The following is a 13,846-nucleotide window of genomic DNA, read 5'->3' on the forward strand; positions in this document are numbered from 1 at the left end:
CTTAAAACTAGCGTACATTACATATTATTACAAAATATATCTTAAAACTAAAAACACAAATATGGCTGCGATGCAGTTCGCAACCCCGCAGTGTCAGGGAGTCGGCCGCGGAACTGCCGGAACTTGACACCCTTCGGCCAAAACTCCTCCTTGGTGAAGGTCGCTAGATGTTCAGTCGGAACATCATCATCGTCATCATCATCAGACTACTCTCGTCCACTGCTGGACATAGGCCTCTCCTATTGCACGCCATTGAGCACGATTTACGGCAACTCTGATCCAGCTCTTGCCAGCCGCCTTGCGAAGGTCATCGCTCCATCTAGTCGGAACGCTCAGCACAAAAGAATTAAAATTCACACTGTGTCGAGATTCCAACTTCACGACCCTCAGGATGAATCCGGACTTGGCTCGTACATACTTCACGATCTCCTCGACCTTCGTAAGGTAGTGTATTATTTATGACTGACTCTACTTGTTTAAATAAATCGTAACAAAAATATTTCGTTTTAACCTAATTTTCAGTGCATTGCTCCCACGCACATTTTGTACGGCGATAAAGAAGCGGAAATTCCAAAATATACATACTTCTGAAAGTATGTCAAAATTACTTATTTGAATTATTCATAATGTATTGTATTTATAAAAACGCATTGTTTTAACATACCGTTAAAAATTAAATGAAAATTAATCTTAAAGTAAATACTTTAATGAACCATCCCTCTGCTGCATACATCATTCTTCTCAAACTCTTGGCTAAGGGTCTCCCCAGATATATCGACATTCGACGCGCATTCGGCAAAATCCGATAGGAAAAAGCTTAATCGTCGGTGCGAATAAAAAAGTCGCCATGTATTTTTAAGCTACTTTTCAGGAGACAAAAATAACTGTTTATTTTTCTGTTTGTAATATATTTGTTGGACCTGTATTTTTTTTCTGATAGATCAATGATTTTTACATGATACTCATGAAGAAAATAAACAGTCTTTTTGTAATTTTTTACAATATTATTATTTTAACCAAATTTTGCTACATAGCGACTTAAATTTGGTTCATTAAAATCGTCATGTGTGAAGTTTGTTGCCAAAGTAATATACTATATTAAATATGATACATACATAGGGATGATACATAGCGGATTTTAGGGTCTATGTCGGGTAATCCATTCTACAATAAATCGCCATGTGCAACATTGTCGCCATCACCCTCGACGCAAAACAAGGCAATCGTTATGTGCTAAAAAATCACAAAGCTATTTCTGTTGTTTTTTTGTCCAAATGTTGTTCTGTGTTCACATAGTAGAATTTTTATTTTCAAAACTAATAAAGATATAACAAAAATATTTATGTGGGTCGACGGGGAATTTAAAAAGAAATTCAAATATGCCAAAATCAAAAAATCGTAAGAAAACGCATAGCGATTTTTTTATTCGCACCGACGTTATGTCCGCGCAATAAGAGCGAAAAAGCCCTCGACGCGTCGACAGGCGCCGGTCGATGCGAGCCGAGCCGAAGGACGACTTTTTCGCTCTTATTGATGATGATGATGATGCATTCCTGTTATTCCTCATTAGGGACATAGGGCTCGCAGAAGAATCCTCCATTTGTCGCGATCTTGAGCGGCTACTTCCAGCACTTTCCAGCCGAGTCCAGTTGAGCCAGCCCAATTAACACTTCTTCTTATTCAAATTATGATTGCATAAATTTTGTGTATAAGCGCTGGAAATTACTAAATTCGGAATAAAAAAATATGTGGACCTAGTGGGGCCTATATAGGTTTAAAGAAATTTATTACTCATAAGAATATTACAATTCACTTACATGAGTTAAACATACTTATACTAAGAATTTATTATCTTGACGAGTACATATTTATATAATATTAAGTGCAAATTTATTGAATTACTGCAAAATTGACACAAAAATAAATATGTAGGTAGGTATACATTTTTTATTTATTTATTTTGCCCGCATCGACTTACACAAGTAAGTACGCGAGAACATTATACTAGTTGCTATGCGCGAGCGCAGGCGCGAGGTCTCAGGCTAACCAGAACTGCAGATCGCGGGATGCGTAGCGACTATGTGTAATTGGAGATCATGGTTAGTAAGCTAGCTCGGGCGCGCCTTTTAACTAGCCCGCGCTCGGCAGGCGATCAGAGTAGTACATGGCGATAACAACTAGTCAGTAACACAGCTTATAAAACAGAGGATGTACTTATAACTAAACAAACATTTTGTATGTACGTTTATAAAAAATATATATAATTTCATATTTCAGTGTTAAATATTTAATACTTGAAATATATTTACTGTACATAATTTATTATATTAAAAGAAGCTATTTTAGTTAATAGCTTGTTTCTATTTATTTATTTTAATATTGAGAGCTAATTCATAATCATATTATTAAGGCATGTTTTATTAATAAAAATAATAATTTTGTATTGTATTATTTGTAAAATTGTTTAAGTATTTTATGGTTTTTATGTAATCTATTTTTTAATACAATTCTAGTAGTTATATTATATTAATTATTTGTACTAAGGTTATTTAAAACATGTTGCTTAAGTAATTTTTTAAAAGTAGTATTCGATTTAGCATCTTTTATAGTATTTGGTAATTTGTTGTATAGATTACCACCTTCGTAGAGTAAGCTCTTTTTCCCGTAATTAGTATATACCAATAAATGCTGAATAAATTTTGCATAGTATCGGTTTTGCATATTAAAGCTGAATAATACTTATTTCTTACACCGTTAGTCAGACATTATTCAGCTTAAATCATTTGTGGTTACTAAAAGCTGCAAAATAGCGGCATTAACTGATCGCCTCCATGTAGTACGAGGCCTCTCCGACAGTCTACTGCCAGCCGACTTCGCTTATTGCGCAGACATAAAGCTTTTTCCTATCGGATTTTGTCGATTCCGCGTCGACATATGTGGGGGGACCCTTACTTCTTAAAAGGGCCGTGAGCTTAAAGTTGGCCACGGACCTTTGAGAGTCGACCCCAAGGTTGTTGGCCAACCCTAATATTAGTACACAAAGCAAAAATAATAATAAATAAATTCTCAAAGTATTTATATAAGGATGGAGGCTTAAAGTGTTTGGATTCCAAGCGAGCACACAACACATGTTCGACTGCTTGTTGTGAGACAATTTCAGACCTACTCGTACCTAATTTATTTAATTAATACATAATAAAATGATAATCTATTTTGCATTGTTCTTAATGTGTTCAGTAAAGGCGGTAGAATTTTCTAAAAGCAGCCGAGGCGTTTCAGTTGGATTCTTAGGAGATTGTAAGTACTTTTCATTACCTTCTTTATGTCCAGACAAGTCCAGACTGCTTATTATGGATGGCCTTATCCACGTGATAAAATAGCTGTCACTTTTTAACACTTTGGGATAGAAAGTGACGGACACCGTTTTATCACGCTGTCACGTAGACAAGGACAGCCATCATACTTATCCGTACAGGTCATCCGTTTATTTTGAGAGAATATATTAAAGGAATTAATTAAACGATCGGGCGACCGCTCACACAAGTAAAGGTTAAAGTAGCGAAATAAAATTTAGTTGCAGATGTACTGCATTATTATTTGCCGTCGTATATTCACAGAAATGCACGAACGTGCAATGCTATTTCAGTCACTGCCTTATTCGAACTTCAAGATATTCACAAGAGACGACACGTACTAGATCCATTCTAGAACGTTATAGTTTACATATCAACTAGTTCTCTTTTGCAGCGCAATTCGGGCAACCAATGTCACTTTTACGTTAGATAGAGTAAGATATCTATTAAGGGGGCCACTGATTAACAGTCCGCCGGACGGTATCGGCCTGTCAGTTAGAACAAAATTTTGACAGTTCCGAACAACTGACAGGCCGATACCGTCCGGCGGACTGGTAATCAGTGGGCCCCTTTAGATGTGAATTGGATCTCTGTCATATCATGTGGAAATCGTTCAAGAGTAGGTGTCTCCAGAATCGCGCAAATGTCAGATTTGACAGGTTAGATCTTAAACATATCGTTATCGTAGGTATCTTGGTGATGTCTAAAAGATATCTAATAGATGTCTATTTCAAAATCCGAATCGGGCCCTCCGTCTCGGTACAATAAGTACTGAGGTTGACTGAAGTCGCATGAAAGGTAACAATCTGTGCTAAAGCTAATCTTTCCCCGTTGATTGAGTTGGTGACTTACCAACACATAAATTATCATATGTGACGTTGCACGGGTAAAGGTACCTTATAAGGTACCTTTTTCCGTGGAACGTCACATAGGTATAATGACTAGTAAATACCACGTAATCATTAATAGTTTTATTTTAATACAATATCAAACTGGGGTCACTTCGCTTGTCCTTCTCGGGTCACATTACCTTACCAAATGATTACTATCATTAGTCATATTTGTATCTAATACCTGTAGGCACTGGTCCCACCGCGAGCTAGTAAGCTATGAGCTATCGGCTATAAACACGAACAAAAAATAAGCACTCCCGTGTAAATAAAAGAGACACGGCGATATTTATAGCTCACCGCTGGGCGAGTAACTATAAATTTATTATTTTTATTTATTATGAATGGGCTTACTCATGGCCACAGACTAGCCGAGGCGTAGACGCCGATAAATATCGCCGTGTCTCTTTTATTTACTCGGGAGTGCTTATCTTTTGTTCGTGTTTATAGCCGATAGCTCATAGCTTACTAGCTCGCGGTGGGACCAGTGCCTATGTGCCGCTGTCATTAAATCGCTTTGCTTTTATTTCGTTTTTATATGTTGGTATTTTAATGCAGTTGTTTTGATATAAATATTAAAATTAGGATTGATGGACACCCATGAACAAGATTCTGTTAAAAACAAAATTTGAGGAAATATTAATAACTGTACAGTCGCTATCAGATATATCGGAGCGGCCAAGGTGCTCACAAATATCTGAACACGCCTTTATTTTCAAGGCGTTAAAGTGCATGTTCAGATATTGTGAACACCTTGGCCGCTCCGATATATCTGATGGCGACTGTACAGTCGATACCCTAACTAATTGTAAGTATCCACTTTTGTATAGGTACAGTTAGTATGCCGACGAGGGAACTTAAGTTGGGGCACTTATTGTACCTCCTTTGGTAGTGTGTTTTGAGATTAGCTCTATAATTCCAAGGTGTACCCTATTATAGCCCAGTCAGACCCCAAAAAAGGTTCAAATGTGGTTATTTGATGAACTATGTATTATATTAATAGGTATATACCAATAAATATGCGCATTAAGATTTTGTAAAAAGATGTAAATATTTTTTTTCATCATGTACAGTCGCTATCAGATATATCGGAGCGGCTGAGGTGCCCACAAATATCTGAACACGCACTCTAACGCCTTAACAGGCATGTTAAGATATTTATTTAGAATAGAATAGATATTTATTTGTAAGCACAGACACAATAAATAAAATTGTACAAAAATAGAAAAAAACATACGAAAGAGTGCCATGAAATGGTCACAATATGTCACATCTCAATCTCAGCGTGATGTGGGCGACAACCCGTGAAACAATCACGACAGGTAACGTAATCAACAAAAAAAAAAGAAACATACTTGTGAGCACCTTGGCCGCTCCTATACCTATATCTGATGGCGGCTGTACATATAATTGTTGGCCGAACGTTAATTGCAATGAACCATTATAAATTGAACCGTAAACCGTAACGGACGGTTACAATTTACGGTTCAATTTACAATGGATAATGGCCAAAAATGGTCAAATCAAAGGGTTTAAAATATTCCCTTGCCACCCCTTGCTAAGAAATGATTCTATTCTGTCCAATTTCAGGTCCAGGGTCCTTAAAACCAGCAGTAATCAAGCCGAAAACTCTAGAAAAGCTGTCCATCTCCGTCCTAGCTCCCGGCAATGTTCTCATGGCAAATTGGACCAAATACAGCTACTACCACGCTTCCAAGTTGGCAACACATCACGAAGTGGACTTCAACAAGAAGACGGTTGTGCTGGTGCCGGGATATTTAGACTCTATTAATTTCCCTACGATGAGAACTATGGGAACCGTTTATAAGGAGTTGGGATATAATGTCCTCTTGGTCGACTATTTCGAGCTGACGGCACAACATTTTCCTATGTAAGTATTTAATATTGTCGTTTAAATATTTGTCAATAATAGGTGATTATGAATAGGAAAAGATTCAAAATAACAAAGGTTATATTGAATATTTTTTGCGTCGAAATTGGCAGACTCTATAGGTCTTTTTATCCCTCTATTTTTTTGGTAATATTTTGAAATTTTGATTTTCATTTCATTATACACATTTACCTACTAATATTATTGGTTCTTTGGTTAACGCCCCTGACTATAGTTCGTTTTTTAGCATTAGAAATAAGGTAAACAATCTTGATGTGTCTTTTAATTGAAAAACACATTTTGAAAATAGGTTACGGCAAATATGTAACAATTATGAATCTAAATACGTTCTTTTATATTCTTTTGCTTTCATATGATGAGTAATAGTTATTGATTTTTAATAAAAAGCGTTTAACGAACTATACTACTAAACGAAACGAAACGAAACGAACTATACTACCAAACTACCGCAATTATCAGCCTACAAATAAATAGGTACATTATTTTTATCATGTAAATAATTGAGACCTTTTTTATCTGTTTCAGTGCGGCACGCCTGATCCGGCCCGTTGGCAGACACGTAGCCGAAATGCTGGTAAATTTGAGAAACCACGGCTTAGACCCAAAAAAACTGGAACTAATCGGAATCAGCCTCGGCGGACAAGCCATAAGCTTCATAGCCAAGCATTACCGACACTTGACTGGTCAAAACATCTCCTCGATCACCGCAATCGACCCATCCGGCCCTTGTTTCAGACATCTAGGACCCAAAGACAGACTAGATTCGTCTGATGCAGATTTCATCCTTCAAATCATAACGAATATGGACGGTTTTGGTACATCAGTTCCTGCTGGACACGTGACGGTCTTGGTCAACGGAGGAGAGTACCAACCTGGAGACTTTTGGACATTGCCATGCCTTGTCATGTGCAGTCATATAAGGTCTTATTTCATTTGGCTCTCAGCTTTGATGAACCCAGGAACATTTATAGCTATACAATGTGATTCTGTGCAACAAGCTAGAGATGGAGACTGCTATGAACGGCTTCCAAGAGTGACGAATACTGTGGACTTATTTACAGACAGAAGTAAACCGGGCATATACTATTTGCATACATTTAACAGGTACCCTTACGGTTTGGGGAAAAGAGGATTGAAGAGGAAATATAATGAAGTCACGAAGCACTTAAACTGGCTTAATCGTGATGATGTGTTCACGGTTTAATAAGTTTACTGTAATTATATAATTATTATTTGGTACATTGTATTGTTTATAACTATATAAGCGTCAGTATTATACGTAGTTTTTGTTAGTAGCATTTCACGGTTATATATGTATGCTGATGCGCGGCTTATAATAGGTACATCTCTAGATTCGTTTGCTACCATACACACAAAATGTTTTGTTTCGTTGGCCAAATAACTGAGTCACGGGGTTTCGTTTAATTTAGCTCATCTAAAGTGCTAATACGCCATTTATAGACTGGGCTCTAAAGATGGACACTAAAAAGTTTATGTTCTCAGAAGTAAGACCAAGATAAGTCCACAACGATTTTGGTAGCACTCGCAGTGCTAGTGTTATTTTAAACGTCAAACTTCTATGAATTGATGACGTAAATAATATTTGCACTGAGTATGTTATCAAAATCGTTGCAATCTTTTCTTGGTCTAACTTTATAAAAAACATTGGCCGCTAAGATAGGATTCCCACTCACACGGCGCTATTCGGGAAATGAATTAGAGATTCACTAGATCTATCTATATCTTTTCATAGATAATGCCCCAATTATCTTTACTATCAACAGAGTAATGTCGCGGTAATCTATACTGCCGGTTTTCGGAGTGCTATGGTTACACAACCTCAACTAAAAATGCTGGAAAATGTACGATGTCTGCTCATAAGTCATCACTAGCGAAAATATTTGCATATAATTTCATACCAGTTTTACTCTTAGCAACAATAGCAACTATTTGAAACGTGTGTTAAATATAGTGCAGTTTTGACCTGAGTGACAAAATAGTATGCGGGTAATATTAAATGCTGTTAAGTGATAAGTAATAAACTATCATTTTCAGGTATTACGTTTTTTAACATTAAGGTGACAGTCCATTTGCGACGACAGCTGCAATACCTACTGTTCATTTTACTATGGAAATTGACAATGACAGCGACGCGTTCAGTACCGGTAGTGCAGCTGCGGTTAGAAATGGAATTTTACCATTAAGAAGAACTTGCCTTAGTTTATTTTTAATTTTTTTGATTATTAATTATTATATATGTTAGGAGAACTTCACTTTATTTGGTTTTATTGCTTAATCCTTTATGAATCACCTTTCAACGTAATAAACTGGCGGAAAATACGAATAAATTCGCATACATATGAGAAGCATAGGTAGTTACGTATACTTAAGAAAATTTAATTAATGCAAAACATGTAACGAACCATGTTGTGTTCCTCTGTACAAGTAAATATTGAAATATATTTAACACTAGCTGCACCCGCAGCTCTACCAGTCCATGATTTCACCGTTTTTCCACTCGGTTGAGATTTTTTTTAAACAAAGTGGCAAGTATATTTTTCTAGAGTTCAGGTTATCTAGGCCTAATTTCATCTTAATAAATTAATATTACTTTGAAAAGCCAGAAGACAAACATATAAACTCTTGAATTTTTAATGTCTGTAGTTTTTCCTTACAACCTGATAAAGTATAATGAGCCAAAAACATCCTATATATATCTTACAATTTTTAATTTAAGTACATCCCTGTACAGTACATCTACGCAATGTGTTCAATTCAAAATATGTACATATAAGAGCAGTGAACCCGTATTAGACGTTATAACGTTATCAGTATCACACTTGTACTAACCTGAATTCAGAGATATAAAAGCCAGAGCATAGGTTCATATAAAAGTATTGATGTATAAAATTGGAAACGAATAACAAAAGATAATGCTGATGGAAAAATTATCAACAGTGCTGTATTTGTCAGTGTTTTCAATTGTTTTAGTAGTGGCAGTAGAATACAATAGGACGGATGAAGGATATACTTTGGGATTATTCTCAGACTGTAAGCTAAGTTATATTACTAAATAAATACATTTACGTCGTTTCTGTTAGGGTTCTCACGGCGACTAAGTTTGGTTATACTTACTAGCATTACTTCCTCCCTGTAGGCATAATTAAATGGCAAATAAGACAGTAAGCTTACTCAATGTATACTGTAGGCAGGTAGGCATTTTGCTTGACAAATTTTGTTACTTGTATATAAACTTGTACATAACTTGTGGCTGTCAGATTCAGACTTAGGCCTGTTTTTATGTCATTTTTTACTTGATCAGTCTATTGGCATACCTCATGCGTCCGCAGAATCTTATAAAGTAGGTTCCCTTCATTCTAATCTGAACAACGATAAGTATATAGGGTCAAATAAAGCAATTACTTTCAAGTATATCCGTACCAAAGTTAAGGGCTATAAAGCCATACTTATCTTCAGATTGGATTTTTATTTGCATACAGGGATACTAATGCTAAGAAGAGTGAGTGAAAGAAGAGCTATCCTGAACATTTGTAATAGACAAACGCGGACGCGGAAAAATGATTAGAAACTTAATAGTAATACGACACAACTGTTTCTTTAAAAACTATCCTGGAGGGGCGGATATGAGGAAAACCCAGACGCAGCTTTTTAGATCAAGTGAAAGAAAAAGGGGTCGTGTCGTATCAAAAAGTCAAAGAGGTGGCGTAAGATAGGGAAAGCTGAAAGATTGTCCAGCGACAAGAGAATAACTCATAGGTAAATGATGAAAGGGATACTCTTTTTCAATTAACCTGTATAATATAATTACTACTCTAACTCAAATACCCACAAGCTGTTAATCATGCTCCATGATTGACAACTTTTGCTTTTTCGTGTGTAACCTATAAAATACTTATAATCCACAGGTCAAAACTCCATGAAACCAGCTAAAATCAAGCCGGAAAGTCTAAGAAAGCTGTACCTAGTACTTGTTGGTGAAGGCGATGCACTAGTAAGTGGAAACTGGTCCATGTACCACTATTACAGAGTAAAAGAAATAGCCAGCCACCAAGACTTTGATATCACGAAGAAAACCTTTCTGTACATAGGAGGGTATTGGGATTCCACGGCGTGGGGGCTTGGTCTGACATTGGGGAGTATTTATAAGCAATTGGGATATAATGTGCTCCTTTTGGATACTGTGTATTTTACCACCACATATTTTGTCGAGTGAGTATTATAATACCGTAAAAAAGATTTTTTCTTTAGTATATGTTGTTTTTGAGTTTATGTATCTTATGAAATCTTTCTTTATCAGAGTCCCACGCACTAAATCTCTTTAAACTTTCAATTTATGATTTAACATTAAGATTCGATTTGAATGTATTTTATTCTGGGGTTGGTTCTCATTCGCAATATTACGGTCAATTCATCTCAAAAAAGCGTCAGCAAATGATACCTAGGTATGTGTAAAATAACAAAAACAAAACAGAGATATAAAATATTTTCTTACTTTTAAAAAGGACATCAACAAAACATACTACATGCTCTAATTTCAAACGCCTGTAAAATAATACAGAATTTGGAATCTTTGAGTACATATTATGATATAAATATTTTAAGTGTGTAATTTTTTTAAATTGAAAATTATTGTTAACTTCCAGCTCCGCACGCCTGATGCGCGAAGTTGGCAAGTACGGGGCAGAAATGCTAGCAACCCTAACTACACTCGGACTCGACCCTACAACCCTGGAGATAGCCGGCCTCAGTCTAGGCGCTGAGACCATGAGCTTCGTAGCTAAAAACTACCGGAGGATAACCGGGAAAAATATCTCCATGCTCGTTGGCATGGACACCGGGGGTCCCTGCTTCAGACATCTAGGACCGGATGACAGATTAGATCCGTCAGACGCCGATTTTGTCCTGGCCATCATCACGAACAGCGAGGGTTTTGGAATAGGTACCCCTGTTGGACACGCGTCGTTCTACGTCAATGGGGGGGAGTGGCAACCAGGAGAAATCTCTTGGTTGCCATGCGATGTCATGTGCAGTCATTTAAGAGCATATTTTCTCTGGATAGCAGCTCTGTTAAACCCTGGTAAACTAATCGCTGTGCAATGTGATACTGTGGCACAAGCGAAAGATGGTGATTGCTATGACAGAAAGCCACAAGTGACAAATACAATGGATTTGACTATTGATAAAAGCAAACCTGGTATATATTATCTGCGAACGTCCAATAGGTATCCGTTTGGTTTGGGGAAGAATGGGTTAAGGAAGAAAGGAAAGTCTGTGTCATATTTTTAAAATTACTAAATATTTGTACTGAAGACAGATAAGATAAGTTAGCCATGTTTTTGACAATAAGAAATTTATTTATTCATTTAAATTAAACAGTGTAAATTAAATATGTTTGCAATAAGAAATCCGCAACGCAGGCTTCGTCCGGTGGCTACAAATGCAAATCAGCAACATGCCTCGTCCCAAACATACCAAGGATGATTTCCGCAACAGGCTTCGTCATTATAAAATCTAAGTTAAACAAAGTCACGAATCGTACCTGACTCAAATGTCCCCATTACATTGGCAGCGTTACCGCGCTGAATGGCAAATGAGATCTGTTGGACCAGGTACGATCCGGACCGAGGGTCGCACCCCCTGTCCCTCAGCCGCCGACCCAAACCCCTCACAAAGTCCCTAGCCTCCACAGCCCAAGGTCCTGCAGTCTCGACTGCAACTGGGACAAAGACGTACATTGGTTCCAGGGCTGTCCCAACAGACCTGACAGTAAGACTCAAGTGGGAAGGCGCAAATGTGCTCACACACGTTGCATCCCACAAGAGGCATCGTCCCTTCTGCCATGGAACCAATGTCAGATCATCAGGCCTCTTGCCATCCGTGCGGCACAACCCTGGAGGCTCCAAAACGCAAGGAATATTGGCCGATACCAAAGCCCTGCAGATGATATCATTGATGGCATGATGCCTGGAAAAACGGCCCGCGCACTTCATGCAGCTAAGGCCATGGTGACCGTCTTCTTCAACCATGACCCTACAAATGCACCGATGCGCTTCGCACACTTTTGACAATTGATATATTAATGTAGTGGAAATGTGATCACATACCGCTGTCGTAATTTTTGAAACAGTTCTATGTAAACGCGAATTGTTTAAATATAACATTTATGAAAAACGATTCTTATTTGCGAAACCCTAAAAGATATAAAATTTAGATCCGTTATTATGAATCAGAGGTTATAGCAGAAGAAAAGGTAGATGTTTTCGTCATTTTTGTATCTGCTTAAATTAGGTAATATAATAATACAATCTGAAAAATCCTAGTCATAACAAGACGTCATGAAAGAAATTTAAATGAGATATACAAAAATAGAAATATTGTCACCTTCAAGAAATTGCAAATGCAAATATTTGTTTTCCAATAATTTTAAATTGAATAGGTAAATTATGAAAAAGAAATATAAGCTGTAATAATTACTTTCCTCATGCATCGCAAATAAAAGGAAATAAAACAAGGAATAACTACTTAGTTCTTTCATAGTAACGCTTCGTGCTTAAGCGCAAATATCTCTTAGCTATTCAATTAAAATGCTCTTAAAAAATAAAGAAACTTAAAACTTATTAAAGCACAATCTATAAAACGATTTTTTTAAACAATTGAAATCAGAACAGTGTATTTTTGAAACTATAAAAGCAGAATACATCGAAGACTAAAGAGATGAAGAAGCGGGAAATTTGGTTGACAGTTGCATATTTGACAGTGCTTGTCTGTGTTTCTGGAGCAGTGGTAACTAACATAACTGGCGAAGGAGTTGTCCAAGGCTTATTCCCAGAATGTAAGTGTGTATCTGTAGTTTTTCCTAACTTAGTGGCACCAGTGACCGATAGGGAATCAGAGAGAGACAGACAGAGAATCTTCTATTTTTTATCCAAGAAAATAAGGGTGTTAAAGCGATCTTCTGGGTACTCTCTCTCTCTCTTTCTCTGGTTCCCTGTCGGCCTCTGGTGCCACTGCCACTACGTTATATACACTGAGGCCAAAATTAAAAAAACAGGCCGTTATACATATTTAGATTTGTTAAGATGTCCAAATTATAGCAATCAGAGCTGCTTAGGGCTTGCAATATCGGATGGTCTCCAATTCCGGAACTGATTTTCGATATTGGATTCGAATTCCGGAATTCCGGAACTGGTTCCGGAATTAGGGGTTATCGTATTTTACTTAGATTTTTTTGTAAAATCCAACAAAAAATGTGAAATTCTGATACTTTACGTTTATTAAAGTTAATATTGTTTAAGAGAAATTTAATTTGAAGTACTACAGATAATTTCATCTCTTTTTTACCACCTTATTAAAATGGTTACTTTTATTCAATTCTATGATACGCGGTATTTATTCGGGGAAAATTTAGTTGCTAGCAAACCATTCGATGGATAATTTTATAAAATAGTTAAATATAACAGCTCTATAATCAGCCTACTCTTCGTAACATAGTACGTAGTGGTGTTGTTTAAGAAGTTGAAGGTCGAAGTTTGGCTTTTTCCTTCCTAGTTCCTAATTATGATTCAGAATATCATATATTATATGCTTCTACAGGATCTGAAATCGTTGATAGAGAAAACCTTCTATCTAAATCGAAGATTCGCTTATGTAGGATTGAGACTATTCTGACT

The 13,846-nt window shown here is 36.7% G+C and overlaps 2 protein-coding genes across 2 annotated transcripts; both read left to right on the forward strand.

Annotated features, from left to right (window-relative positions):
- Positions 1 to 3,227: 3,227 nt before the first annotated feature.
- Positions 3,228 to 7,359, forward strand: LOC134668641 (phospholipase A1 member A-like). The gene is made up of 3 exons (XM_063526082.1): positions 3,228 to 3,297; positions 5,834 to 6,134; positions 6,681 to 7,359. The coding sequence occupies exons 1-3, from the start codon at positions 3,228 to 3,230 to the stop codon at positions 7,357 to 7,359; spliced, it is 1,050 nt and encodes a 349-aa protein (XP_063382152.1).
- Positions 7,360 to 10,179: 2,820 nt separating this feature from the next.
- On the forward strand, positions 10,180 to 11,485 carry LOC134668501 (phospholipase A1 member A-like). Its single transcript, XM_063525948.1, has 2 exons — positions 10,180 to 10,385; positions 10,820 to 11,485. Exons 1-2 carry the CDS (start codon positions 10,186 to 10,188, stop codon positions 11,460 to 11,462), a joined length of 843 nt encoding a protein of 280 aa, XP_063382018.1. The 5' UTR covers positions 10,180 to 10,185; the 3' UTR covers positions 11,463 to 11,485.
- Positions 11,486 to 13,846: the final 2,361 nt, after the last annotated feature.

The sequence above is a fragment of the Cydia fagiglandana genome, chromosome 11 (assembly GCF_963556715.1).
Source record: "Cydia fagiglandana chromosome 11, ilCydFagi1.1, whole genome shotgun sequence".
Classification (NCBI taxonomy): Eukaryota; Metazoa; Arthropoda; class Insecta; order Lepidoptera; family Tortricidae; genus Cydia; species Cydia fagiglandana.